At 37.7% G+C, this 25,212-nt stretch overlaps 5 protein-coding genes across 5 annotated transcripts; 4 read left to right on the top strand and 1 right to left on the bottom strand.

The window, feature by feature from the left end:
* The first annotated feature begins 3,823 nt into the window (after positions 1–3,823).
* On the top strand, positions 3,824–22,957 carry LOC117915160. The gene is made up of 2 exons (XM_034830731.1): positions 3,824–3,941; positions 21,972–22,957. The coding sequence occupies exon 2, from the start codon at positions 22,148–22,150 to the stop codon at positions 22,955–22,957; it is 810 nt and encodes a 269-aa protein (XP_034686622.1). The 5' UTR covers positions 3,824–3,941; positions 21,972–22,147.
* LOC117915163 lies at positions 12,006–12,809 on the bottom strand. The gene has a single exon (XM_034830734.1). It carries the CDS (start codon positions 12,807–12,809, stop codon positions 12,006–12,008), a length of 804 nt encoding a protein of 267 aa, XP_034686625.1.
* Positions 16,093–17,005, top strand: LOC117915162. The gene is made up of 2 exons (XM_034830733.1): positions 16,093–16,177; positions 16,611–17,005. Exons 1-2 carry the CDS (start codon positions 16,093–16,095, stop codon positions 17,003–17,005), a joined length of 480 nt encoding a protein of 159 aa, XP_034686624.1.
* LOC117915161 lies at positions 17,039–18,050 on the top strand. The gene is made up of 3 exons (XM_034830732.1): positions 17,039–17,418; positions 17,514–17,632; positions 17,742–18,050. Exons 1-3 carry the CDS (start codon positions 17,064–17,066, stop codon positions 18,048–18,050), a joined length of 783 nt encoding a protein of 260 aa, XP_034686623.1. The 5' UTR covers positions 17,039–17,063.
* A 1-nt stretch (position 22,958) lies between the features above and the next one.
* On the top strand, positions 22,959–24,566 carry LOC117915159. Its single transcript, XM_034830730.1, has 2 exons — positions 22,959–23,540; positions 23,810–24,566. Exons 1-2 carry the CDS (start codon positions 22,975–22,977, stop codon positions 24,564–24,566), a joined length of 1,323 nt encoding a protein of 440 aa, XP_034686621.1. The 5' UTR covers positions 22,959–22,974.
* Positions 24,567–25,212: the final 646 nt, after the last annotated feature.

The raw sequence follows: 25,212 nt of genomic DNA, 5'->3' as shown, positions 1-25,212 counted from the left end.
TTGATCTCACTTCCAAAATCTTATAAGACTTGGTAAGCTTGTCCAACTAGGTTTTAATGCCTATAAATAGCTGAAGATTTTCATTAATATGCAGGTGCAGGAAAAGGTTATTTTGCTACTATTTTGCCCTAAATCTTAAACTCTCAAAATCTTTTAAGTCAAAGCTTGAAAGTCCCTTCGGTAGCCCCCATGTATTGTTCTTTTCTTTTATTTATTTTTTGATCACATTGATTTGAGCATAATGATTATAGTTGAACAAAGGGAAAGATTTAAAAGATGTCAGAACTAGTTTGGATTACCTACTTAACCCCCTCTAAGTGGTTTCATATATTAAGAACACGTTTTCATTTAGGATCAGTGGGAGAAAATTTTCATTCTTAGTGAAAAACTTCCTAAGGCCTTTGTAGTGGCACTCTTATAACTTGGTGTTTTTTGTCCTTTGAGTGCTTTCTACAGATCAAATTGTTAGTTAAAATCTTGTGTGCTTGAAGACCTGATTGCATAGTTATTCAATGGTTTTTCATCACACACATAGACCTATAGGTTATTTGGTAAATATGCACCATAATGTTTGGTTGTCAAATGGCCTTGACTTGATGTTTAATTTCTCTTACATGCTATTTAAGTGATATTACTCTGTGCTTTCCTTAACAACAGTGTGGACTTATTGGGAAGACTTCACTTGTTTGGATGTAACCCAATGCTTGTTAAACAAAACCATTTTGAATGTGGCTGCAAAATACATAGACTCAGACATATCAGGATGTCTAGGTTCATTTCTCACCCTTGGGACCAAGGTATATTTTAATTTATGCAATATTCACCTTATTCAGTACTGTTTGGTTTCTTACTTACAATGGAAGCGCATTGTATAATATCTTGAGCATTTTGTATTAGGCAAGCATGTGGTGTGGAAAGCATCTGAAGATGACACTTTTATCAATCCAGGAGTCCCAAGAGGAAGAACATTGCACTCTCTTTTTTCAGGTAATTGATATTTGATATGACACGGACTCTTAGTCTCTTATAAGAATTTGAATAATTTGTATCTACTTTGCTTCTATTGCAACAGAAGATTTCCTCTTTTAAACAAGAAGCGGCTTATTTAGATTGCTTCTTGATTATGTTTGACTTAGATGCTAATATGATGGATTTCCTTGAGCAAGGGCTAAGGATCCTTGGTTAGTATTTCTAAGAGAAATGCCAAAATTGTTTATTTTCTGCTTCAAACGAAGATGTTAAACTTATATTCAAGAAGCTAATTCTGCAGCCAAATATGCCTTTCCCATTGTCTGCTCTGGAGAAAGTGGATTCATGCATATTAGTATAATCTTTTAAGATTTTGTTTTACAAATGACACTACTTATGAAAACTCAAAATCTATGATTTATGTGAAAAGATTCAAAACTAAACATTTCTTGTTAATACCTAGATATGCATGAATCAAAAGAAATGGAAATATGACTATGGATTATACAAAAGAAGTCAAAATAGATTGTGAAAAGACTCAAAATCTATGATTTGTATAATCCATTGTCTATGGATTATACAAAAGAAATCAGAATATGACTAAATTATTTTAAAGCTTGTATATTTTTAAATTCTCCATTCACTCTTTAATAGAGGAATACAATTGGACAACCATGGTTTGAACTTGAACTTATTTATTTTTTCTTTTCTTCTTTATTATTTCCTTTCCTTCATACTGAAATTTTCGCGATCCTTATGGAGTCTTAGGGGATTTGGTCATTAATTTTACTTTTCATTGGACATTATCTTTATTGATGGAAAGTAAAGGGGGTCAAATCTGTTTGTCTTTGTCTTCTTCTTTTTCTCCCTTCCTGAATGGTCAATCATGCAATATATAGCTGCAACGTGGCATTTTTGTACATACCTATATTTCATGTTATTTTTTGTTATTAAAATTGGACCTTTTTGGAACATTTGGCTTGAGTATTTGTCCAAGTTTTTTGAATAACTGTAATATTATGTACTTTGTAGTTTGACAATATGGGTTTCAACATTTCAAAATTGTTAACACATTGATATAAATGGGCATGACCACAATCAAACAAGTTTCATGATGTTATATCACAAGACAAATCTATATGTGGTACCAACTTGTGTCAGTTTCATTAGTACTTATGTATAATGATGGAAAATATCAGTGTTGATGGAGATATTGATGGTTCAATTTTATGGAAATATCAATATCAATGGAAATTTCCATAAAATTTAAAGAAGTTAGTAAAAATGACTAAAATATATGAAATTTTTTTTATGAAACTTTAACAAATGATAAAACAATTAATAATACATGTTTTAGAACATTTTTTTTTAAGGAAGCAATATAAGTATGGTATAGTAACCTTGGACAACAAAAGAATAGGTGCAAACGTCGATGCCATGAAATAGTCTCTATGGCCAAACATACTTTTTTTGATTTCTTCCCAAAGCTTATCATGAATGGAAGCTTATTTGAATTTCCCATAGTTTAAGCGCGCCTAAGCTCAAGGCGCCACCACTCCCTAGTTATAGCGCCTTGGTTGCCAAGATATGCACCTCATTGAAAAGGCGCACCTTGTTAGCTTTACTCTTCCTTTTAAACACTTTTAATTATATGCTGAAATTTATATAATTTCATTACTTTTTTATTGAATGCTTCTTTTAAATGTTTTGAATCTTAAATTTTTTATTGATCGGATTAGATTTTGAATCATATTTTACAAAATTGATGTGTATCCTAGGTCGCATTTCACTTCACTCAGGCGCTCGAATTGTGTTGCGCATTGCGCTTAAGCTATAGGAGACTTTTGCGCCTTAGGTGCGCCTTGCGCATTTTAAAACTATGGAATTTCCCTTTATCCTATATTCAAAATTCTATATGACATTTGTGAACGAGGATAGTTAAATATCAGTGAAATATCTATATCTCCTCTTTCAATATTGATTCCTTTAAATTACAAATACTTCTTGGGAAATATTGGAGATATTGTAGATGTTTTCATCCTTTATGTAATTGTGTCAGTTTTCTCACTACTTATGTTTAGTTGCTTAGCTTTAAACTGTGTAATATTTATCGTTATTCCAAAATATCTACTATTAATGTTTGTCAAACCAAGTTTTCAAGTGAGGGGTTATTAATCTTGTACTAAAAGGCAAGGCAAGAAAGTCATTTAAAGTGCAAAATCAGTGGAAAAAACTGAATTCCGATGTCAAATTTTATTAAAGAATCTCAGATCCCCAATATTATTCATTTGCAGTGACTGTTTTTTTTGGATACTTTGTGTATTGAAAGTTTACCTTCGACTCTTCTTCATTTTGTTTGGATTTACTTGCCTTGATGTATCTCTTCCTTTCTCAATGAAACACAATAGGACTTCTGTTATTCATTGATTTTTATTTTATTTGATTTTGTTTGCGCATAGAAATGTTCACGTTGTATTTATTTTATTTTATTTTATTTTAATTCTTGAAATTTATCAAACCTAACTTCAATTTGATTTTCTTTGCCTTATAGTGTACCATGTGTCTTAGATAGCTTTGCATTTGCTTTTATTCTTGTTTAGCTTCTCTGTTGCTAGTTTTTCAGCTTTGGAGGAGATCCTGTTTCCATCAACAATATTCCTTGAATTTCTTTTGTCATTTTGTTGGTGCACAGAAATGTGGACCAATTTTGTTTAGTTCCTGAAACTTTATCTAGATCTAGCCTCAATGTAATTTTTCTGCACCACATAATGTGCACATGTCCTTTAAAGCCATCACTTATGTTTATTATATCTGTTGCAGGTTGCTTTTGGACTTCTTTAGGCTTCTCCGCCGCTAGTTTCTCAGCTTTGGCAAGATATCCTGTTTCTGAAGACAAGGAATTGATAGTTATTGTTGAAAGATTCATTCTGGAACAGTTAAATCTAGCAAGAGATTCCATATCTGAGGTTAAGGTACCATTACTTTCATTATTTTTCTTTTGTTAATCATGGAGCATCTACTTTAAGGAACTAATTGATGTAGTGTGTAGAGAAAAGAATACAGATAATAAAACTAGAATCAGAAGAGAGAACTCCAAATAATTATGAATATTATTGATCAAAAGTCTTCAATGTTTAACACCACTGGCTTATATGTAGATAGAAGATTCTAACTCTAGTAGGAAGCTAATTTTAATAATCCTAATTCTAATGAAACTCTATTCACTATATAATAATAACCCTAAAACAAATTATAAATAACAAAATAAAATATGATCACTTCCTATATTTACGCCTTACATAATTGCATGATTTAATATCTTTATCTCCATCATTTCCCCATGGTTAAAAAGAACTTGACTCCAGTGAGTTATATTGAAGATGTTGTTCTAAAAAGTTAGGAAGAAGTTAATGAAACTTCTCATTAGTTATCCAAGTATCATCAATAGAAGGACAGTTTTTCCGTCAAACGAGGAAGCATTGATCACCAATAGATGGGGAAGTGACATACTGCTCTGCCAATACATCCAAATCACATTAGTTGGCATTGATGAAGTAGAGGAAGCACGGGATGTAAGACTAAAGGATTGCTTCATGGAAACAGTATCAACGAGGTTCAAATGTGCCTTGACAAGGAAATAAATCCGATATATTGAAAATTGGACTTTTAGCTATGTGTGATAAAAAATCAAGCACAAGTGTATTAGTTCCAAGTCTTCGAAAGATTAGGAATGGGCCAAGTGAGCAGGCGTGAAGTTTCTTTGTGAAATTTTAAAGATAATTCTCAAAACAAATGCAAACCATAATGTAATAATTTTCTTTGAACTATTTATACCTACGATGTGCATCAACAAGAAGTTTATAGTTTGCATTACTCAAAGCAATTTTCCTTCATATCCCAACATATAACTCACAAATATGGTCAGCAAAGGCTTTGGCAGTATCAGAATGACGACAATTAATAAGCAGGGAACAAAATCAATGGGTTGGTGAGGCAAAAGATCATTAACAACTTCAAAAGGATGTTTTCTTGTGGACTGATTGACTGAGTAATTGTAAGCAAACTCAGCGATGGATAAAACAAGATCCCAATTACAAGGTTTCTTACCAACTAGGTATCTAAATGAGTCACCCTAACTATAATTAACTCTTCTGATCATCTATTTTAGGATGGGAAGTAGAGGAATACTTCAAAGTGGTTCCAAACAATTTCCAATGGTCATCCAAAAATAGTTAACAAACATGAGATCCCTATCAGACACAATAGTAGAAGGTAACCATAAAACCTCTCAATTTTATTCAAAACAGCTTTGCCAGTCTTAGAACACTGGATAAATAGACCATCTTAGAGAATTTATACACAACTAGTAAAATGGAATCATGACATCTAGCAGTTTTAGGCAACCCTAAGACAAAAGTTCATGTGAAGCACCAAGGTGTATGTGGAACAAATAGTGGAGTGTACAAACCTGTGTTTTATTTCTTAGCCTTGTTTAGTTGACATGTATGACATTGAGACATTATTCTAGCAACATCCCTTTTCAATGAAGGTCAATAAAACCTATTTTCAACTATAGCTAGAGTTTTACCCCTACCAAAATGCCTTGCTAGACCTTGAGCATGTGATTCCTAAACTAAAACTCTTTTAGTGAAGTACAAGGAATGCACAATTTAATTTCCTTGAAAAGATAACCATGTTGAAGGAGAAACTTGGCATGGTGTCTATTGTGAATATCTAAGAAATTTGTAAAAATAATACCAAAATCTAGATAAGGTGGATACTCGTCCCATATTTTCTTAAACCCTACCTCTTTATTACTCATAAAGTGGAGAGTAGTGACAATGTGACTTAGGGCCTATGTGGCCTTATTTTCTAGCCTAAAACAATGTTAAGAACTAAAGTGTAGTCTTAGAGGAATTTAATCTATGCAACATGATTTCACTCATCTTCCGTTGGGAATTAAGGTATCTAAGGCTTGATGGTCAGAGTAAAGGATAAACTCCATTGGTAATACATAGTATTAGACATTCCAAAGACGTCACTAAACACTCATACAATTCATCTGGAGTTTTAAAGACTATCTTCTACTCGTCTCTAGATCTAATCCTAATTTGATGGTACCTACTATGTTAGTTTATCTTCGAAACTTTTAGGAACCAACTAACTCATCTAATTTATCATCCAGTTGAGGAATAGGAAACTTATACTTAACTGTGATTTTGTTGATAACTCTACTCTACACATTCTATAGGATCCATTTTTTTTTGAAGTGTCAGTAAAGGAGGAACAACACAAGGACTAAGGTTATGGTGAATAAAACCCTTGGCTAATAGACTTATTTTTCGATTCAATTCAGCTTTATTTGTGGGGTTCATCCTATATTGAGGAAGATTCGGTAATTGTGATCCTACGACTAACTTTATAACAAGTTGAATGTCTCTAATGGGTGGCAATTTATCAAGTAAGTCTTGAGGCGTAACACCCTTAAATTAATTTGGCAAAGGAGTAACTTCAGAAAGGTAAGCTAAAATATATTCAAATGAAAGGTGAAAACCTTCCTTAGCTACAAGGGTATATTTTTTTTTTTTTTTGATAGGAAACGACAAAGGAATATATTGATAAAAAGAAGGTACAAATAGAAGGATGAGGAATCCTCCCAACAAAGAAAAACAAGACTACAAGAAAACAAATATAAGAAAGTATGAAAAGGGAAAAGAAGACACTCTAGTTACACGCCGCTAACCAATCAAGTTGTAATATGTTAAGAGGAATCCCCTTAAAAACCTTAGAACAAAAAGCCCAAAAAGAAGTAAGAAAACAAATAGAATCCCAAAGATACTCGGCATTCCTTGCTTTGTCCTAAAAAATCCTTGCATTTCTATCCCGCCACACCACCCACATTAACGCGATGCACGCGTTTTGCCATAAGACAATTCCTCTCTTGGAAGATCCAAAACCATTAAAATTACTAGATAACATGTCAGAGATGCTCCTTGGGGAAACCCAATCCATCTTTGTTGATTGGAATAATCTGTGCCACAACCCCTTCGTCAAAGAGCAATGAAGGAAAAGGTGATCTACTGTTTCTCCATTCTTCATACACAACTTACATATGTCAGGGCTAAGTGCTTTGTAGGGTCTTCTCAATTGTAGCAAGTCATTAGTATTAACCTTCTTGTGAGCCACCAACCAGACAAAGGACTTGACTTTAAAAGGGACTTGAGCATTCCAGACAATCTTGGTAGGGAAAACTGGAGGCGACTCAGAATATTGGGATAAAGCCAGAAAGAAAGATTTGACTGTGAAGAGACCTGAAGAAGATAAGGACCAGGATCTCTTATCTGGAACGGAAGGTGATATGTGAAGATGATCAAAAGACCGCATAAGGCCCTCTAAATCATCTATCTCAGAATCAGAAAGATTTCGGCGAAAATTGAAGTTCCAAGAGAATGGGCGGGTAAATCCAAAAATTGATGAAATAAGAGCATTTTTATCCGTGACTACGCTAAGTAATCTTGGATATTGGACTCCCAAAGGTTGTTCCCCCCACCACAAGTCATCCCAAAACCGAATTCTATCCCCATTACCTACCACAAACCGAGTAAACTTGGAAAACTCTTGGTAGACTAGTGCAATGGCCTTCCAAGGACAACGATGAGACCATCTAACTATGTTGTTAACATCCCAGCCATTGGAGTGTGATCCATAAATGCTTAAAATAACTTGATGCCACAGAGCGACATTCCTTATAGATATCTTTCCAAAACCCAATCCCCCTCTCGATTTCGGCTTACACACTACGTCCCAATTAACCAAATGGTCTCTTTTGCCTTCCCCTACGCCTAACCATAAAAAATCTCTTTGCATTCTCTCAATTTTTGCTGCCACAGAGGCGGGAATCTTAAACAAGGAAAGAAAGTAACATGGCATATGGGTGAGACAAGATTGAATGAGGGTTATTCTGCCTCCAAAAGATAAATATGCCTTCTGCCACCCATCTAATCTCCTTGATATCCTCTCAATCACAGGATCCCAAAAGCCACACGCCTTAGGATTCCCTCCCAGAGGGAGACCCAAGTAAAGTATAGGCCACCCGGAAGCCTTGCAATTAAGCATCTCGGCCAACCTAGAAAGGTGATTCTGCTCAAGATTAATACCATAGATATTGCTTTTGTCAAGATTAACTTTCAAACCGGAAATATGCCCAAACACTAGCAGGACATTCTTAAGGGTCATCATATCCTCCTCCCAAGAGCTGGAAAAGAAAATGGTATCATCTGCAAATTGTAAGTGGGAAACCCTTGTTCTGTTCCTACCCACCCTGAAACCCTTCAAGACGTTTCTCTCCTCAGCTTTCAATAACATCCTACTCAATACATCTGCCACTATGGTGAACAAGAATGGTGATAAAGGGTCTCCTTGTCTTAAACCTCTAGATGCCTTTACCCACCCTTTCGCATTACCATTCACCAAGACTGCAAAAGAAACCGAGGACAAGCAACCTCTCATCCATTTCCTCCATCTAAGACCAAACCCTTTCATCTCCAACACATGATCCAAAAAATCCCAACTTACATGATCATAGGCCTTTTCAAAGTCAATTTTGAATACAACTCCTTCCTCCCCTGATCTTCTTTTCTCATCCACTATCTCATTGGCTATGAGAACTGCATCCAAAATTTGTCTCCCTTGAACAAAGGCTCCTTGAGTAGAATGGATGGTCTCGTGAAGTACCCCTCTTATGCGCCCTGCTAACACCTTGGCTATTATCTTGTATAGACTAGTGATCAAGCTAATAGGTCTAAAGTCTGAGATTCTCCTTGACATGCTTTTTTTAGGTATCAGAACTATAAAGGAAGCATTGGTACTTTGATTAATAATTCCGCTCCTATGAAATTCTGCAAACACTTTCACTAGATCCTCCTTTATCACTTCCCAACAATCTTGAAACACTGCAATGGTAAATCCATCCGGCCCTGGAGCCTTATCCCTGTCCATCTGAAAATAGCCTTAAAAATCTCTTCTTCAGTAAAGGGGGATTCCAACCTAAGCGCACTCTCTCCAGATATAGGGGACCAATCTAAGCCTTCCACTCTCCAAGGCTCTCCAGGAGGACTCGCATAGAGCTTTTCAAAATACCTTAAAATCTCCTCTTTTATGTTCTCTGAATCATTCATCATTAGGCCATTTTCATTCTCCAACTTAATAAATTTCCTATTTCTCCTGCCATTGGCCACCTTATGAAAAAATTTTGAGTTGCAATCCCCTTCTTTTACCCATTTCACCCTAGCTTTTTGTCTCCAATGTATTTCTTCCCTCAAAATCAACTCCTCTAGTTCCCCTTTTCTTACAACTCTTTGGGCTAAAAGTTCATGGGATAGGCCCCCTTCTTGCTCCAACGAATCAAAGTTAACTAAATCAGATAAGATATCTTTTTCCTTTTACTTAGCTCTCCAAAAGAAGCCTTATTCCACTCTTTCAATTTGGCTTTAATAAACTGTAATTTCCTCATGAACTTGTGCCCTTCCCACCCATTTCCTTGAAACTCCCTCCACCATATTCCAAAACTCTCCTTAAAACTAGGATGTTGCAACCACATATTCTCAAACCTGAATGGCGTTGGACCCCACTTGAACGGATTAGTTTCCAAGACAATCGGCCAATGATCCGATGTCCATCTTGGCAGTACTCCTTGAATGCTTTGAGGAAATACTTGTTCCCACTCATTTGAGTACAGGAAACGATCTAATCTCTTGCAAACTAGATTTTCTTGCATGTTTGACCATGTAAATGATGCACTCCTTAAAGGTAAATCTATCAATTCACAATCTCTTATGAAATCATCAAAATCCTTCATGCTTGGGGTTAATCTAGAACCGCCCAATTTTTCTGAACTTCTCCTTATGACATTAAAGTCCCCGCCCACACACCAACGCGGATAAGCAAGCCCATCAATGTCTGAAAGCTCCATCCAAAAATCCTTCCTAAGAGCTGAGTTGTTTGGACCATAAACTGCAGATAGCCATACAGATTCGCAACCGTCCAATGCGAACTTGATTGAGACCGAAAAAGAACCTAACACTACCTCCTCCCTGCACAATTTTTTGGGGTCCCATATGATCAAAATCCCACCCGAAGCCCCACATGCCGGAAGTGCTGCCCAATCCTTATTTTTGACTGTCCAAACACCACCCACGAGTCTTCTATCACACTCCTCCTTTTTTGTTTCCTGAATCATCACTACATCCGACTTTTCTGATCTCAAAAAATCCTTAACCACCCTTCTCTTTTTCTTTGAACCCAAACCCCTGGTATTCCAACTGATTATCTTCATGTGAAACTCTCTGACCCTAATCTCCGAACCAAAACCAATTAGTCTCACAATCCTGTGGAGCTTCTGCTCTTCCTCCTGGAATATACTTTGATATCCAGAGTCTTTAAAACCTCACGTACTTTTGCCATTTTCCTAGGGGACAGTCCTTCTATTTGGAACTCACCCGAAGGAGAGCCCGCAATACCTCCCAAGTTACCTGTATCCTTGCTGGACTCCTTGACAGGTGATCTTAAATTAACTGAGAGAGAATTGACACCCTCAGGCATCTGGTAAGGACAAGCAGGCTGGATCACCTCCATTTCCATCTCTAAATTAGGGATATCAACAGAAGTTTGACCATCATCGTTGATTTTTTTGAAAAAAAATTCAGAGTTTACTCGGTTTTCCATAAGTCCAGAGAATGAGAAGCTGAATCGGGATGCAAGGGGGTAGGGGGACTCAGAATGTGGACGGAAGGATTCAAGAGGGATTTTGTGGAGCCACTAGAAGGGGGTATATATGGATGGGTGGAATTAAAAAGTGAAGGCGTTACCTCCAGAATTTCCGCAACCCTCGAATCACAATTCTCCCTCAAGCTAAGCCCTTTACCTCTGGTTTCTGGCGAAGATGGCTTAACCATGACTGCTGAGCCACGAGAATCAGACCCCACTCGGCCCAAAAAACCTTCCATATCTTCGTCGGATGAAAAAATGTTCAGATCTGCTTCCTTTCTCGGCGACGCATCCCTTTCCCCTAATTTCTCCTTGCGAAACCTTGGAAAACATGGAGAAAAGAGAGGGCTTGCATTTGATCTTCTGTTCGCCTGAGATTCGGCGCCTAAATCGTCTGTCTTTGGGTCTTCTTCGCTGTCCACCTTGAATTTTCCACGCAAAATGGGCTCGCTGCTGCATCGGATACCTTGTCGATGCTCTGAGCTTGGGGGAAAGAAGGTTGACCACAGCTTCCTTGAACTGTACAACACCTTCTTCTCCGCTGGCCTGCTCGACTGAAACTCAAGGAGTCCAGGAGCTGATTTTCCCTTTTCAATTGCAGAAGAAGAGTCTTCTTCTTCCTTACGTAACGGCGCCACTGTCTCAACTGGGGTAGCCTCTTCTGGGCTTAGGCCCAAGCCCGATGGGCCTTTAAGCTTGCAGCCCATTGTAACTGCACTTGGATTTGCCAGCGACTGGGCCTTCCTCTCACGGGCCTGACAGCCCACATCAGCGATGGCCTCATCTTCTCCGGCCCAATCTCCTCCTTCTTCACCAATCCCGTCCATCCCATCTATTGACTTCAGACGAGACTGCGACGGGAGTTGGCAGCCCTTACCCCTTTCTCCCTCCTTCCAATGTTTGTTATCTTCCCCGACACGGTACTTTCCCTCCGCCGTTGATCTGCCGCACTCCCCTCGTCTTCCTCCACCTGTCCCCGTGTGAGAAGCGACAACCACCCGAGTCGACTCACTGTTTCCGCTATCTCTCCGTCTTTCTTCGTCTCCGACCACAACGACGACGACTGTAAACACCCAATCTCCATCAGTCACCTCCAACATAGCTGGAAGTATTGCCCTATCCTTCATTACGATCTTTAACCTCGCCCTGCTGAGATCAAATAACTTCAGCGTACGCCAATTGATTTCATTTACAGACCCCCATTGCTCCACAATCTTCTTCAGGTGAACCTCCGACCATAGGTGAAATGGCAACCCCCTTAATTCGATCCATCATTCTCTAAATTTCCCGTCTAATTCCGCATTTTCCTTCGGCGACCATCTTCGCAACTGAATGAAGTTCCTTTCCCCAGCCTTTAACTTCCTCAAATCATGGAGAAATATGGCTTCCTCGGTTGTTTCAACGAAAAATACACCCTTTCCAGCTGAAATGGGTACGATCGTTACCACGCCATTCTTCCCTAAGCTTCTCGCCACCAATCTTCCAACCCCAGCCCAATTCTCCCTGTCAAACTTGCTTTCACATACCACAGCTCGCGCCCACCTACCCACTGGAACTAGACCTCCTCCTCTTGGCCCTTCGTCACTAACTGTCTTGGCATAGGATCTGTACATCGAACCCACTTTGTTGTGAGGCCAACTTTCCCCTCTTATATTCCTTCCTTTCTCTGCTGCACTCGGATATGGGACCACCAACATTGTAGCTAACGCTTTTTTGATACTCTCCCAACCTCTGCCCTTGTCACCCTCAGGAATGATCAGAACTGGAGGTTTTCTGTTGGTAGCGAACTCCGAGATCCTTATGAACCTTCCATGGTTGTTGAAGCCCACTTCCAACAGATGAGCCCTGCATTTTCCCCTGAATTTTTTGTTGAAACCCATATGATTCTTCAATGCTAAGGCTTTCATCAAGCATTCAACCAACCACCCAACTGCCTCATTTTCAAAACTTAATGCAAAAACAGAGCCTCTACTTATCTCTGTCATCGAACACCATTCACCTCCTTGCTCACCTTCCAACCTAATCAAGAAGGTCTTCCTCTCAATCAAGACCTTCACCGACTTCCTCTCAACCATTCTCATCCTCTACTTTACTCCTTACAATGATATCCACCCCCGGGTTTTCACTTCAACCTTTTAGGAAAATTAATAGTTCAACACCATCCATTTCAAAAATCACCATACATAGACCATGAATGATGCTAATGCTGTTCTTTTAAGATGCCATAGTGAAGCGCATCCTAACACTATGAATTGAATGTTTACCCAGGGAACGATATACACATTAACATATGGAGCCCCACGAGGAAATGATAAGAGAAACTCACCTGTAAGTGAATAATATTATTGAAAAAATCTACTTCAGCTACAAGGGTATATACCAATCCAATGTTAAATCTTGCTTGCTCAAAATGCCTAAGAGACAAAATTTGAATTCTTTGATTAAGTGGATCCTTATGAGTAGGCTTATTGACAGGCTTGCACTTGTTAGATGTTGGCTTAGTAGGTTTTAAGACAATTGCCCTACCTCTATGCCTAAATGTATAGGTATCGTCTTATCTAAAATTCGTCACATCATAATTGCATGGCGAAGGATGTCCTAACAAGATATGAGGGACACCCATGGGAAAGACATCATAGTAAATATCTTCCAAATAAGGTCCTAACCTAAGTGGAACTAGATACTTCTCCTTGACAAGTAAAGAAGTTTTATCCACCAAGCTAGTATAAATGGACAAGGGAGGGGCTTAGGCTTAAGATTGAACCTAGCAATGGTAGAGTCAAACACCACATTCATCTTATTACCCCCCGTCAATGACAAATTAAGCCTTATAAAGGCTATCTTCTATTCATCTCTAGATCTAATTCTCATTTGATGGTACCTACTATGTTACTCTTTTATTGAGACTTTCTGTAATCTATTAACTCATCCAACTCATCATCCAATTTTGGAATAGGAAGCTCATACTTAATTTTGATTTTGTTGATAACTCTACCATCCACACACATTCTCTAAGATCCATTTTTTTTTAGTGTGAGTAAAATGGGAACAACACAAGGACTAAGGTTATGGTGAATAAAACCCTTAGCTATGAGACCTATTTTTTGATTTAATTCAGCTTTGTTTGTAGGGTTCATCCTATATTGAGGAAGATTAAGTAATTGTTATCTTGGGGCTAAGTTTATAAAATGTTGAATGTCTCTAATGGGTGGCAATTCGTCAGGTAAGTCCTGAGGCATAACACCCTTAAATTCATATGATAGAGGAGTAACTTTAGAAGTGTAAGCTAAACTAGAAATGTATCTAGTCATCGATTAATCGAGATCGGTTGTAATGGTGAGGGTCAACGTTGTCGATTATGTTATCTTCTTGTGGCCCCCAATGCCTAAAGGGTTTTGTAGGACCTTCATTGTCAATCTCCATTGATAGACATTGCAGCACCAAAAGCTTCATCCTCATAAATATTATCATCCTCATTTAGGGCTTTACCATTGAGTGGATAGTTGTATATGAGTGGCTTTCCTAGACATGGGGATTGACTAGAGTTTTGTCCCATTATAGACTTATCTGTTGTTTACTTCTCATACCACTTTCTAGGATCTTTCAACAAATGACCTAGGTCCACAACAAGTTTGATCACCATATTTTTCCTTTCTTTTACATATTAAAATATCCTTCATTTCTTTTAGATTGACTTGTAGGATTGTTGCTAGAGTTTTGTCCCATTATAGACTCATCTATTGTTTCCCTCTTAGGCCACTTTCCAAGATCTTTCAAAAAATGACCTAGGTTTATGACGCATTGGATCGCAATATTTTTTAGGCTAGAGCAGGTATGGGGGAACCATAGTTCTGAAAGGCGCGCCTAAGGCGCGCCTAGGCTCGGGGCGGCGCGACGCCACCCTCCGGCGCCTCGCCTGAAGGGAGGCGACACCCCTTCACGAAGGCGCCGCTTAAGCGCGCAAGGCGCTCGCCTCCAGCAAGGCGCGAGGCGGTCGCCCGAGTCGCCTCCGACGGCCAGACCAGGTACGCGATCCTCCTTCTCCTTCTCCTCCTCCTTCTTCTTCTTCTTCCTCTTCTTCTTCTTCTTCTTCCTCTTCCAGTCGAGTTGCAGAGACGGGGGGGGAGCCCTAATTTTTTTTTTAATTTTCTGGGCCCAAAACGACGCCGTTTTGGACCCTGTTCACTTAAGTGCACAGGGACCAAAACGACGTCGTTTTGGAGCCTGGTCACTTAAGTGCACAGTGACCAAAACGACGTCGTTTTGGACCCTGGCCACTTAAGTGCACAGGGACCAAAACGACGTCGTTTTGGACCCTGTTCTTTAGAAAAAAAAAAAACAGGCCAAAACGACGTCGTTTTGGCCTGTTCCTTCCATCCAGCCCCCTTTTCTGGTCTCTCTCAACCCGAGACCACTCCATTCATTGCCCTAGCCTCTTCCGTGCTGGAGAAGTGAAGAAGAAGAAGAAAAAGAAGAAGAAAATAGGGGGAAAATAGGAGAAAAATAAAGGGGAAATAGTCACATACCTTCCGGACCTCGGTATTTTTCTTTTTTCTTCACTTTTCTGCATTTTTTTTCCATTCTTATCTCATAACTCTCATTGGTAATTTTTTTTTTTAAATATAAATATTATATTTTGAGTTTTTGACATAAAATTTTACAAAATAAAAATAAATAAATAAAAAGCACTCTCATGCATATTTGTTGTTAATGTGATATGCATTTTTTTTTCTTAATTTAATTATAATTATTTTATTGTGGAGTATAGATAATTTGTTTGCAAGATGGATAATGAGAGTGAAACTCAAGTGGACTCTAGTGCAAGTGGAAGAAGAGATCCGGGGTGGAAATATGGTCGTTTGGTTAATGAAAAGATTTGAACACCATCATATGCATTTTTTGTGATAAAGTAACCAAAGGAGGCATATATAGACACAAACAACATCTTGTTGGTGGATATAGAAATGCTAAAAAGTGTAGAAAATGTCCGGAACATGTTAGAGAAGAAATGGAAGAGTATATGAGTTCCAAGAAAAATCAAAAAGAGCAAATGAATATGGGGAGCGAATATGTTAATGAAGATTTGTTTGGTTTGGAAGATGAAGATATTGGTGAGGAGATTAATAGTAGAACGAATGTCACCAACATTTCTAGTGGAGGTAGTAACGAGGAGGAAGTGGTGGTGGGACGTTTTCTTCAAAAAAACCAAGACAAAAAGGTCCTATGGATCATTTTTTCACTCCTAATGCAGAGATGGTTGTTCAAAATCGAAAGAGTGGAAAGATGAATCAAACTACCATCAATGATGCCTACAAAAAGGAAGCAAGAGAAAGAGCTTGCATGCTTATCACAAGGTGGATGTATGAGGCTGCTATTCCATTTAATGCAGTCACATATCCGAGTTTCCAACCAATGATTGAGGCTATTGGCCAATATGGTGTGGGTATGAAGGGACCAACTTTTCATGAGGTAAGAGTTACTAACCTTAAGAAAGAATTGGCTCTCACAAAAGATTTGATGAAAGATCATATGGTGGAATGGGGGAAAAATGGATGTTCAATTATGTCGGATGGATGGACCGATAGGAAAGAGAGAACTTTGGTGAACTTTTTGGTTAATTGTTCAAAGGGAACCATGTTCATGCAATCCATTGATGCTTCTTCAATGATTAAGACGGGAGAAAAGATGTTTGAGTTACTTGACAAATGGGTAGAGCAAGTTGGTGAGGAGAATGTTATTCAAGTTATAACAGATAATCACTCAAGTTATGTGATGGTAGGTAATAAATACTATTTCTTGAATTTTTATTTACTTTTAAAATTTGAATTATTTATCTTGAGAACTTATGTAAATTTATTATCTACAATTTCATATAGGGAGGTTGTTAGAATTAAAGCGCCCACATTTGTATTGGACACCATGTGCTGCACATTGCCTTGACTTGATGTTGGAAGATATTGGAAAGCTACCAAACATCAAGAGGACATTGGAGAGAGCTATATCACTAAATGGGTATATTTATAATCGCTCAGGGCTACTCAACATGATGAGGCGGTTTACTGGACAAAGGGAATTGCTTAGGCCTGCTAAGACTCGGTTTGCAACTGCTTTTATCACATTATCGCGATTGCATGAACAAAAAAACAATTTGAGGAAGATGTTTACAAGCTCAGATTGGTCAGATAGTAAATGGGCAAAAGAGCAGAAGGGGAAAACTATAGCCAACATAGTTCTAATGCCTTCATTTTGGAACACTATTGTGTTTGCTTAAAGGTTTCGGGTCCCCTAGTTCGTGTGCTTCGTTTGGTTGATGGTGAAAAAAAGCTCCTATGGGATACATCTATGAGGCCATGAATAGAGCTAAGGATACAATTGTGAGAAGTTTTAATGGAAATGAAGAGAAGTACAAAGAAATCTTCAACATCATTGATAAGAGGTGGGAGATTCAGCTTCATCGGCCTTTGCATGCAGCAGGGTACTTTTTGAACCCGGAATTCTTCTATGATAAGCCAGAAATAGAGCATGATGCCGAGATTATGAGTGATTTGTATAAATGCATCTTAAGGCTAACAAGAGACCCTGCTAAGCAAGAAAAAGTTGTGGCTGAAGTGAGTTTGTTCACAAATGCCCAAGGACTATTCGGGAATGAGTTAGCTGTTAGGACAAGAAAGACTAGAGTACCAGGTTAGTTATTTAGTTTTGTTTATTTAAATGATTAGATTGTATTTTTGCTAAAATAGGTGAATTGTTTCACTAAATTGTTAATATCTATACTACAGCTGAATGGTGGGCTGCATATGGAGCTTCAGCTCCAAATTTGCAAAAGTTTGCAATGAAAGTCCTCAACTTAACATGCAGTGCATCAGGTTGTGAACGGAATTGGAGCATCTTTGAAAATGTGAGTGACCAAATCCAAAATAATTACAAGTAATAGTCTAATAGAGTCTTGAATGTAACTTAAAAGTTAAAACTTTAAAATATATTTATGAGCTTATGAATTTTTGCAGATTCATAGCAAGAGGAGAAATAGGTTAGATCATCAACGCTTGAATGATTTGGTGTACATCAAGTATAATCGAGCCTTGAAGAGAAGATACAATGAACGTAGCACCATTGACCCAATTTCCTTGAAAGATATAGATGATAGCAATGAATGGTTGATAGGGAGAATGGAAGATGAGGATTCTCATGGAGGTGCACAAGATGATTTTGTATTTGATGATGACAATTTGACATGGGGTGATGTTGCTAGAGCTGCTGGAGCTGAGGAGGCTAGGTTGATACTAGAGCTAGAGCTAGAGCAAGCTCAAGCATAATACCACCAACAAGGGGGATAGCTTCAAGTTCTAGAACTTTGCCTTCTTATTCACTAATAGATGAGATGAAGATGGAGACATGGTTGATTCAGCAGATGAAGAAGATGGGGAAGGCTACAAATGTGGTGATGGAAATGATGATGATGATGATTTTGTTGATTTAGAGGAGGAGTGATGATTGCTTGTTGTGGACAAATTTGTGATTTAAGTGTTTGTTAATGATGTTTTTGAATTGTGGACAAATTTCATGTTTTGGACCTTTAGGTTTGGAAACTTTGGATTTGGATATGTATTAGGCAATTAGCAATATGGATTTGGATTTGTTTTTATGCTTGGAGTTCTTTATTTTTATGTTTTTTGTTTATTAAATTGAAGTTTTGGATGATATTTGATGATTTATGTGTTTAGGACAAATAAATGATTGTTAAATTTGATTATATTATATAAAAATATATATGTAAATTAGGGTGCGCCTCACTTCACTAAAGCCCGCGCCTTAGATGCGCCTTGCGCCTCAGGCTCCAGGACTACTTTGCGCCTTGGTGCGCCTTGAGCCTTTTAAAACTATGGGGGGAACTTTCTATGGGGAGGTGGAACGCTTGAGCGACAACAACATTTAGTAAGATGGGTGATTGTTTGCTTAGACAAGAGGAAAAGGGGATTGAGCGTTAACAGTCTCTCAACTCTCAATAAGACTCTCCTTTGCAAGTGGAGTTTGCGTTTTGTGCATGAGGGGCTCTTTGGAATCAAGTTATTAGTGGGAAGTATGGGGATGAAAGAGGGGGGTGGTTTTCTTAGGAAGTGAGGAAGGAGGGGGGGGGGGGGGGGGGGGGGGGGGGGTATGGTGTTGGGTTATGGAAACAATAAGCTTTGTGAGTAATACGATACGATCTCTTTCTTGGTGGGTAACGGAGGGAGGGTGAAATTTTGGAAGGATAAGTGGTGTGGGACAATTCTTTGAGTGTTTCATTCCCTTCTCTATTTGCTTTAGTTGACTCCAAGGAGGGGTGGGTGGAGGATGTTTGGAATCCCTCAATTGAAAAAGTAGGGTGGGGGTGGAATCCTTACTTCTCTAAACCTTTCTATAATTGGGAGGTGGATTGTGTGGTGAGATTTTGGTGTGTTTGCATGAGAAGAAAGTTTATAGTTAAGGCTCTTTACAATGCCTTAAAGTCAGGTAGTGGCGTTTCTTTTTCTAATGAGAGACATTTGGAATTTGTGGATGCAACCTAAAGTTAACTTTTTTGTGTGGAGGTAACATGAGGAAAAGCTTTAACCTTGGATCAAGTTCAAAGAAGAGGATGGTCTTTAGCAAATAGATGTTATCTTTGCCAGCTGCATGAAGAATCCATGGATCACCTCCTTATTCATTGTGAAAAAAATTAGGGTTTTATGGGAGTTGCTCTTTGCTCTTTTTATGATGTCTTGTTGCTTCCCTGGTTGGTTAGAGAGATACTTTTGGATTGATATGGTTTGTTTGTGGGCAAAAAGCGCAAGAAGATTTGGAGTGTAGGCCCTCTTATGCATCTTTTGGATGGTTTAGAAGGCAAGAAATATAATTGCTTTCAATGATGATGTGCTTTCAATGATGATGTGCTTTCAATCCAACGGCTAAAAAACTCTTTTGTTTGCTTTCTTTGGTTAGAGACTAAGTTGTTTATAGATGATTGTCCTCTGACTTTAGTTAGTTTCTTTGAATAGTTGGGCTCCTATTGAAGTTTGTAGGCCCTTTTGTTTGGTAGATCTTTCTCTTGTTTGAGCCTTTTTGGTGGTTGATGTATTGATCTTGTATACCTTAGGTTGCTATTTTGGCGTCTTTTTTAATACATATTTGCTTATTTATTTAAATATATAAAAAAATTCATTTCTTTTACCTATTTAAATATCTATCATTTCTTTTAGGTTGACTTGTGAGATTGTGACAATAGTTATGAGGTTTTGTTCACCCACTTGAGGGGCTAGATGTGATTGCTTTAATTTAGTGACCTTCATGTTAAGTGGAAACAAAAGTAAAGAAAAATGGGAACAAAGTTAAATTATGAGAAAAAAGGCAATGCTAAGATAAAACATGAATTACTTCAATTAATACCAAATTACTTCTAGACTTGATCACACACAATAGGAATACAAACTTAAATAAAGAAATATGTAATGACACAATATACGAAATAACTTAGGGTAAATAAAAGGCTTAACATTTTTTTTTGTTTGGTAGGGTAATTGGAAAAAACAATTGAGAAAATAAGGGTAAGAATCCTAGCCTGTTACTTGTTAAACCAAAGAACTAAATTAAAAACCAAATCTCCAAGGAGTAGAAAAATTACCTTTGAGACTTACTAGAGGAATTGAGCCTTTAGATTGACATGAGGATTCCAACAACACAAAGCGTATAAATCGACTTTGGCTGTAGTTTAGTACTTGCTGTTTACCGGTGAAAATTTCACATTGCCAAATGTGTTCCTAATTGACCTCAAATATAGTTTAATGCCTTTAGTTTAATGGAAAGAATGTCAAATTGTTGTAGTATAGTGGTAAGTATACTCATCATAAAACACATCCAAAATCAACCTTGCTCCAATACCAATTGATGTAAGATAGGAGAGAGAAAACAATATAAAGGAGATAAATAGAAGAAGATAAAATTCAGAATAATTATGAATATTATTAAGGAGCATGATATGCATATTGAACCCAAATCTTGCAAGCTTGAACTTTTAGGAAAATTGGTAATTCAACATGGTATTAGAGCTTGATTTGGTGGGAGGTCTCGTGTTTGAGCCGCCTCTCCGCAATTCTCATGTTTGTTTCCTTAATTCTTTGGTATTCTCTCCTAATTTGCAGTGCTTTGTTTATGTTTGCTCTCCACGTGCGGGTATGGGGCCACACGTGGGGGAGGGTGCAAGCTTAAGCTTTTAGAAAAATTGGTAGTTCAACAAATATTATTGATTAAAAGTCTCCAATGTTTAAAATCAGTAGGCTTATATAGATAGACAATCCCACTTTAATAAAAAAACTAATTTTAATAGTCCTAACTCTAAAGAAAACTTTATTACTAAAATAAATAATAAATAATCCTCAAATAAATAATAAATAACAAAATAAAATATCATCACTTCCTATATATATACTCCTTGTATGAAGGTGTAATTTAATATCTTAATCTCCATCACTAATATTTCTACAACTCTTTTTCTCTCATTTCATTTGCTAAATTATATTTTTCTTATATGAGGTAAATCACCTAAGAAGAAGTGATCTTTTGGATCCTTGTATACATGCCATGTACATGGGTTGCACCCTCTTTTAGGGTTCATTTGTTTTTCTTTCTTTTTCTTTCCCATAGAAAAAATTGAATTAGTTTTAATTATGTCCCGTTAAGACTGATTTCTGCAGCAATGAGTATGTATGTATGTTTGTTTGCCGACTGGAACCCTTTCAAAAGAATGTCTTATGAACTTATTTATTGAATGGAAATTCAATTCATTTATATTCTTCTTTTTTTTTTTTTTTTGGTTGACCAGAACCCTTTTAAATTAGTCTTTTTTCTGATTGGAACCCTTTTGAAAGAATATCTTATGGACTTATTTATTGAATGGAAATTTAGTCCATTTATATTCTTCTTCTTTTTCTCTTGGTTGACCAGCACCCTTTCGAAAGAATATCTTGTATAATGCATTTGATGTTTACCATTTTTATTGTTCACTGTGTTTGATGATATCTTAGAGCCCAAAGGTGGTGGAGGTTTCTTAATATCTTTGGGCATGAAATGTTGCAATTATATGAAGTTAAATGGAGACACATAGATCAATGGGTGAAAATGTTGAGCCTGTGCTGTTCATTGCTGATGAAGAAAGCAATTGGTATTTCCCACTAAATTGCTACATTATTGTCATTAACAGAGAACTCATTCATTTGGTTCAGAAGTACTGAAGGTGGTGCAAGTGGTCCTCGATGCTGTGGTGAGACTATGCAGGGTGTATTCCCAAGCTGTAAACTGGGAGTTATGTGATTCAAGAACCGAGAGAAGCGATATAGACTGTGAAGAGGCCAATAGTACAAAACATGTGATTAACATAATAAAATGTATAATTGAAAAAATGTGTGAATTAGGCATCCTTGCAGCTAATGATGGTGGGAATCTAGTAACGATACTGAATTTGTCATGGAAAGGTGTGGTTACATTGCTTCAACTTGGAAAGGGTGCTTTAGCGGTAAAAGTGAATGTACCAGATATTATTCTAACTCTAATTTCACTAGCCAATGAATCTCTGAGATGTGCAGCTGAGGCATGGTCTTCACGGACAGAAACCATTACTGCAGCAGAAGCTAAAAGGACATTCCTTCCAGTAAAATTTTACCTGATTAATGCTGTTAGAATATCCTCCCAATATCCATGCCAAGCATATTTGGTATATAGGGAGATAATACTCTGTGTTCTGATGATCTCAACCTTAGGAATTTCTCTAAGTATAGAAAAACATCTCAAAACTGCAAGTGAAGTATTAGCAGAACTATTGGAGCCAACATATTTTCATTTACTTAATGCTTTATTAAACTCAGCTCAAGTGAAACAGGAGCTGAAGTTCCAAATTCTGGATTGGTTGTTCATTGATGAACACAATTCAAATTCTAGTGTTGGAGACCCTAGCACTAGTTACTGGACAGCTTCAATGGATACAATCTTTACTATAAGCTGTGAAGCTATGCCTGGTGCACGGATATTGTTGCTCAGTCGGGTTGCCTTGTTCCTTAATATTCTGAAAAGTTCTCGTGATCTTGAAGAAGATGTAAGACTTGGAATTGCCAGAAAGCTTGGATGGCTTTTGGATGTTTTAGTTGATGAAGAGGTGTATTCTTCTGTTCTTGTTTTGCAAGTTCCTATATTATATGGTTCTGGACAACCTTAGAATTAGTATGGCAGCCTATGTTTTCATCTCTCATCCTTTCACTGAAAACATTTATGATTGTGGTATCTCCAAGCCCTATGTGGAGTGAATTTGAGTTTTTTCTACTACAGAACTTCTTCCATCCTCATTTCCTTTGCTGGGAGATTGTTATGGAACTTTGGTGCTTTATGGTGCGTCATGCTGAGATAGAAATGGTGGTGGGCATTATTGATAAACTTTGCTCATTATTGAAGTCAGTGGCATCTATACAACCAGTTCTTGCTCCCAGTTATCCTCTGAGAAAAATGGCAAGATCAATCTGCAAAATTCTGAGTTCTGGTACAGAGTCTATAGTAGATCAAGTTTACAGTTCCATTGTTGGGGATGATAGATCACAATTGTCATTGGTAATGCACATTGCATTGCTCATGGAAGGTTTCCCACTGAATTTACTATCGGATAGCATGAAGAGTATTGCTACCCGGAGAATCATGACCGATTATTTTGGCTTCATAGATAGTTTTGATGACAAAACATTGCAAGCGTGTAGTTCTGGTGTTTTTGGTCTACCAGTTTTTGCTCTGTCTGCTGCCTTGCAGTCCATGTAAGTAATATGTTCCTTTACACCTATATATTATCTGCTTAAAAGTGAAAATTGACTCTTCAATGCCATTTGTGATTGAATCACCAAGCTTATGAAAAAGTTCCTGCATCATATGACAATAACCCAATTTTATTTAATTTCTCTTGTTGACTGTTTTACCATAATTTTCAAGTTAGTTCTGACACTAAATCCTGAATATATCCTACATGAATTTATCAATATCTCTCAAAGATCAGACCCTGAGTGAAGTTTTCTTGTTTGTTGTGTAGTGAGGTCAAAACATCTGATATTGACACGAAGACCCTGAGGTTTTTAGTTGCAATAATTCAAAAGTACAGAAGTTCCATGGACAATCTAATGAAAGATCATTGTCGTAAGCTTCTGACTGAAACATTAGGGATCGTCTCAAATATGAAGCATCTATATGCATCTGATGCAATGGAAGAAGTCATCTTGGAGCTTCAAAACCTGTTTATCTCAGGGCAAGCAGCTTCAGATACTCAATTGTATGAATGCAAACCAGATCTGGCTTCTTTCCTGGCCGGCCTTGCTTACATGAAAATAGTAGAAAGTGATAAAAATGCCAAGAGCTCTGCTGTATGGGAATTGTATCGCATGTTACTGAGTGAGCGTCACTGGGCATTTGTCCATCTGGCAATCACTGCCTTTGGATACTTTTCTGGACGTACTTCTTGTGATCAGCTATGGAGATTTGTGCCACAAAATGCAGCTCTTTCATTTGATTTAGAGTCAGGAGATGAGGCAAATGAGGAGAGATTTACATCTGAGTTCAAGGCATTTCTTGATAAGGAAATGACACTCACAGTTACACCTAGCTCTGAGCAGCTGGGGCTGCATTTGAAGGAAGGTCTGATGCTGAAAGAAATGGTTCTAAAGATGTCAAAAGTTGATACAGAAGCTGTGGGATGTGAAATCATGAAGATTGACAATGAAAACAAGCCAACAAGAGAAGGAAGCTGCCTGATGGAATTAGCAAAGGAATGGAAATGCTGCAGCATGGTCTGAAGGTCATGGGTGATGGTATTTCCGAGTGGCAGCAAAATAACTTTGACCAGAAGGAACTTCACAACAAGTTCCTGGCTCATTACTCTAGCCTCAAAGATGTGATTGACCACTTAGTAGGCCTTGCTAGTAGTGGGTAAATTGTAGTGTTCAATATGAGACTTGCTGAGGTGCTATAGTCAAAACTCTGTATTGAACTGCATAGTGATTGTATATTTCTGATTCAGTGATTAGTGTCTCTGCGTGTTCATTGCTTTCCCTCTATTTAAAGTCATTGAGATTGGGCGTGCGGACTTGGATTTCGAATGACCTATAAATTGCAGATATGGATTTCTGATAAATCTATGAACATAGGTTTACAGAGAGATCCCATACAATCTTATCTGGGGCCTCAAACTTGATGCCTCCCATACGATATCTCTCATCTTCTTTGATGTCTCTCTGCTCCCTATCGTTCTGTTTTCAAACCCTAAGCATAAATAGGGATGGACAGAGCCGGTCAGAAGTGCAATGTCACCTGCCAAGTATGTCGTAATTATTTTGTGCTAAGATCACAATTTTCACCGCCTCGTGAGTCTGCTGCTTCTACTCCCACTCATATGAGCAAATCTATCTGATCACTGGGCTCTGTTTGCTAGGTATGCAGGCT

The sequence above is a fragment of the Vitis riparia genome, chromosome 5, assembly GCF_004353265.1.
Source record: "Vitis riparia cultivar Riparia Gloire de Montpellier isolate 1030 chromosome 5, EGFV_Vit.rip_1.0, whole genome shotgun sequence".
In the NCBI taxonomy this organism is placed as follows: Eukaryota; Viridiplantae; Streptophyta; class Magnoliopsida; order Vitales; family Vitaceae; genus Vitis; species Vitis riparia.
The sequence above is the reverse complement of the archived record's forward strand: the minus strand, read 5'-3'. Positions and strand labels throughout refer to the sequence as shown.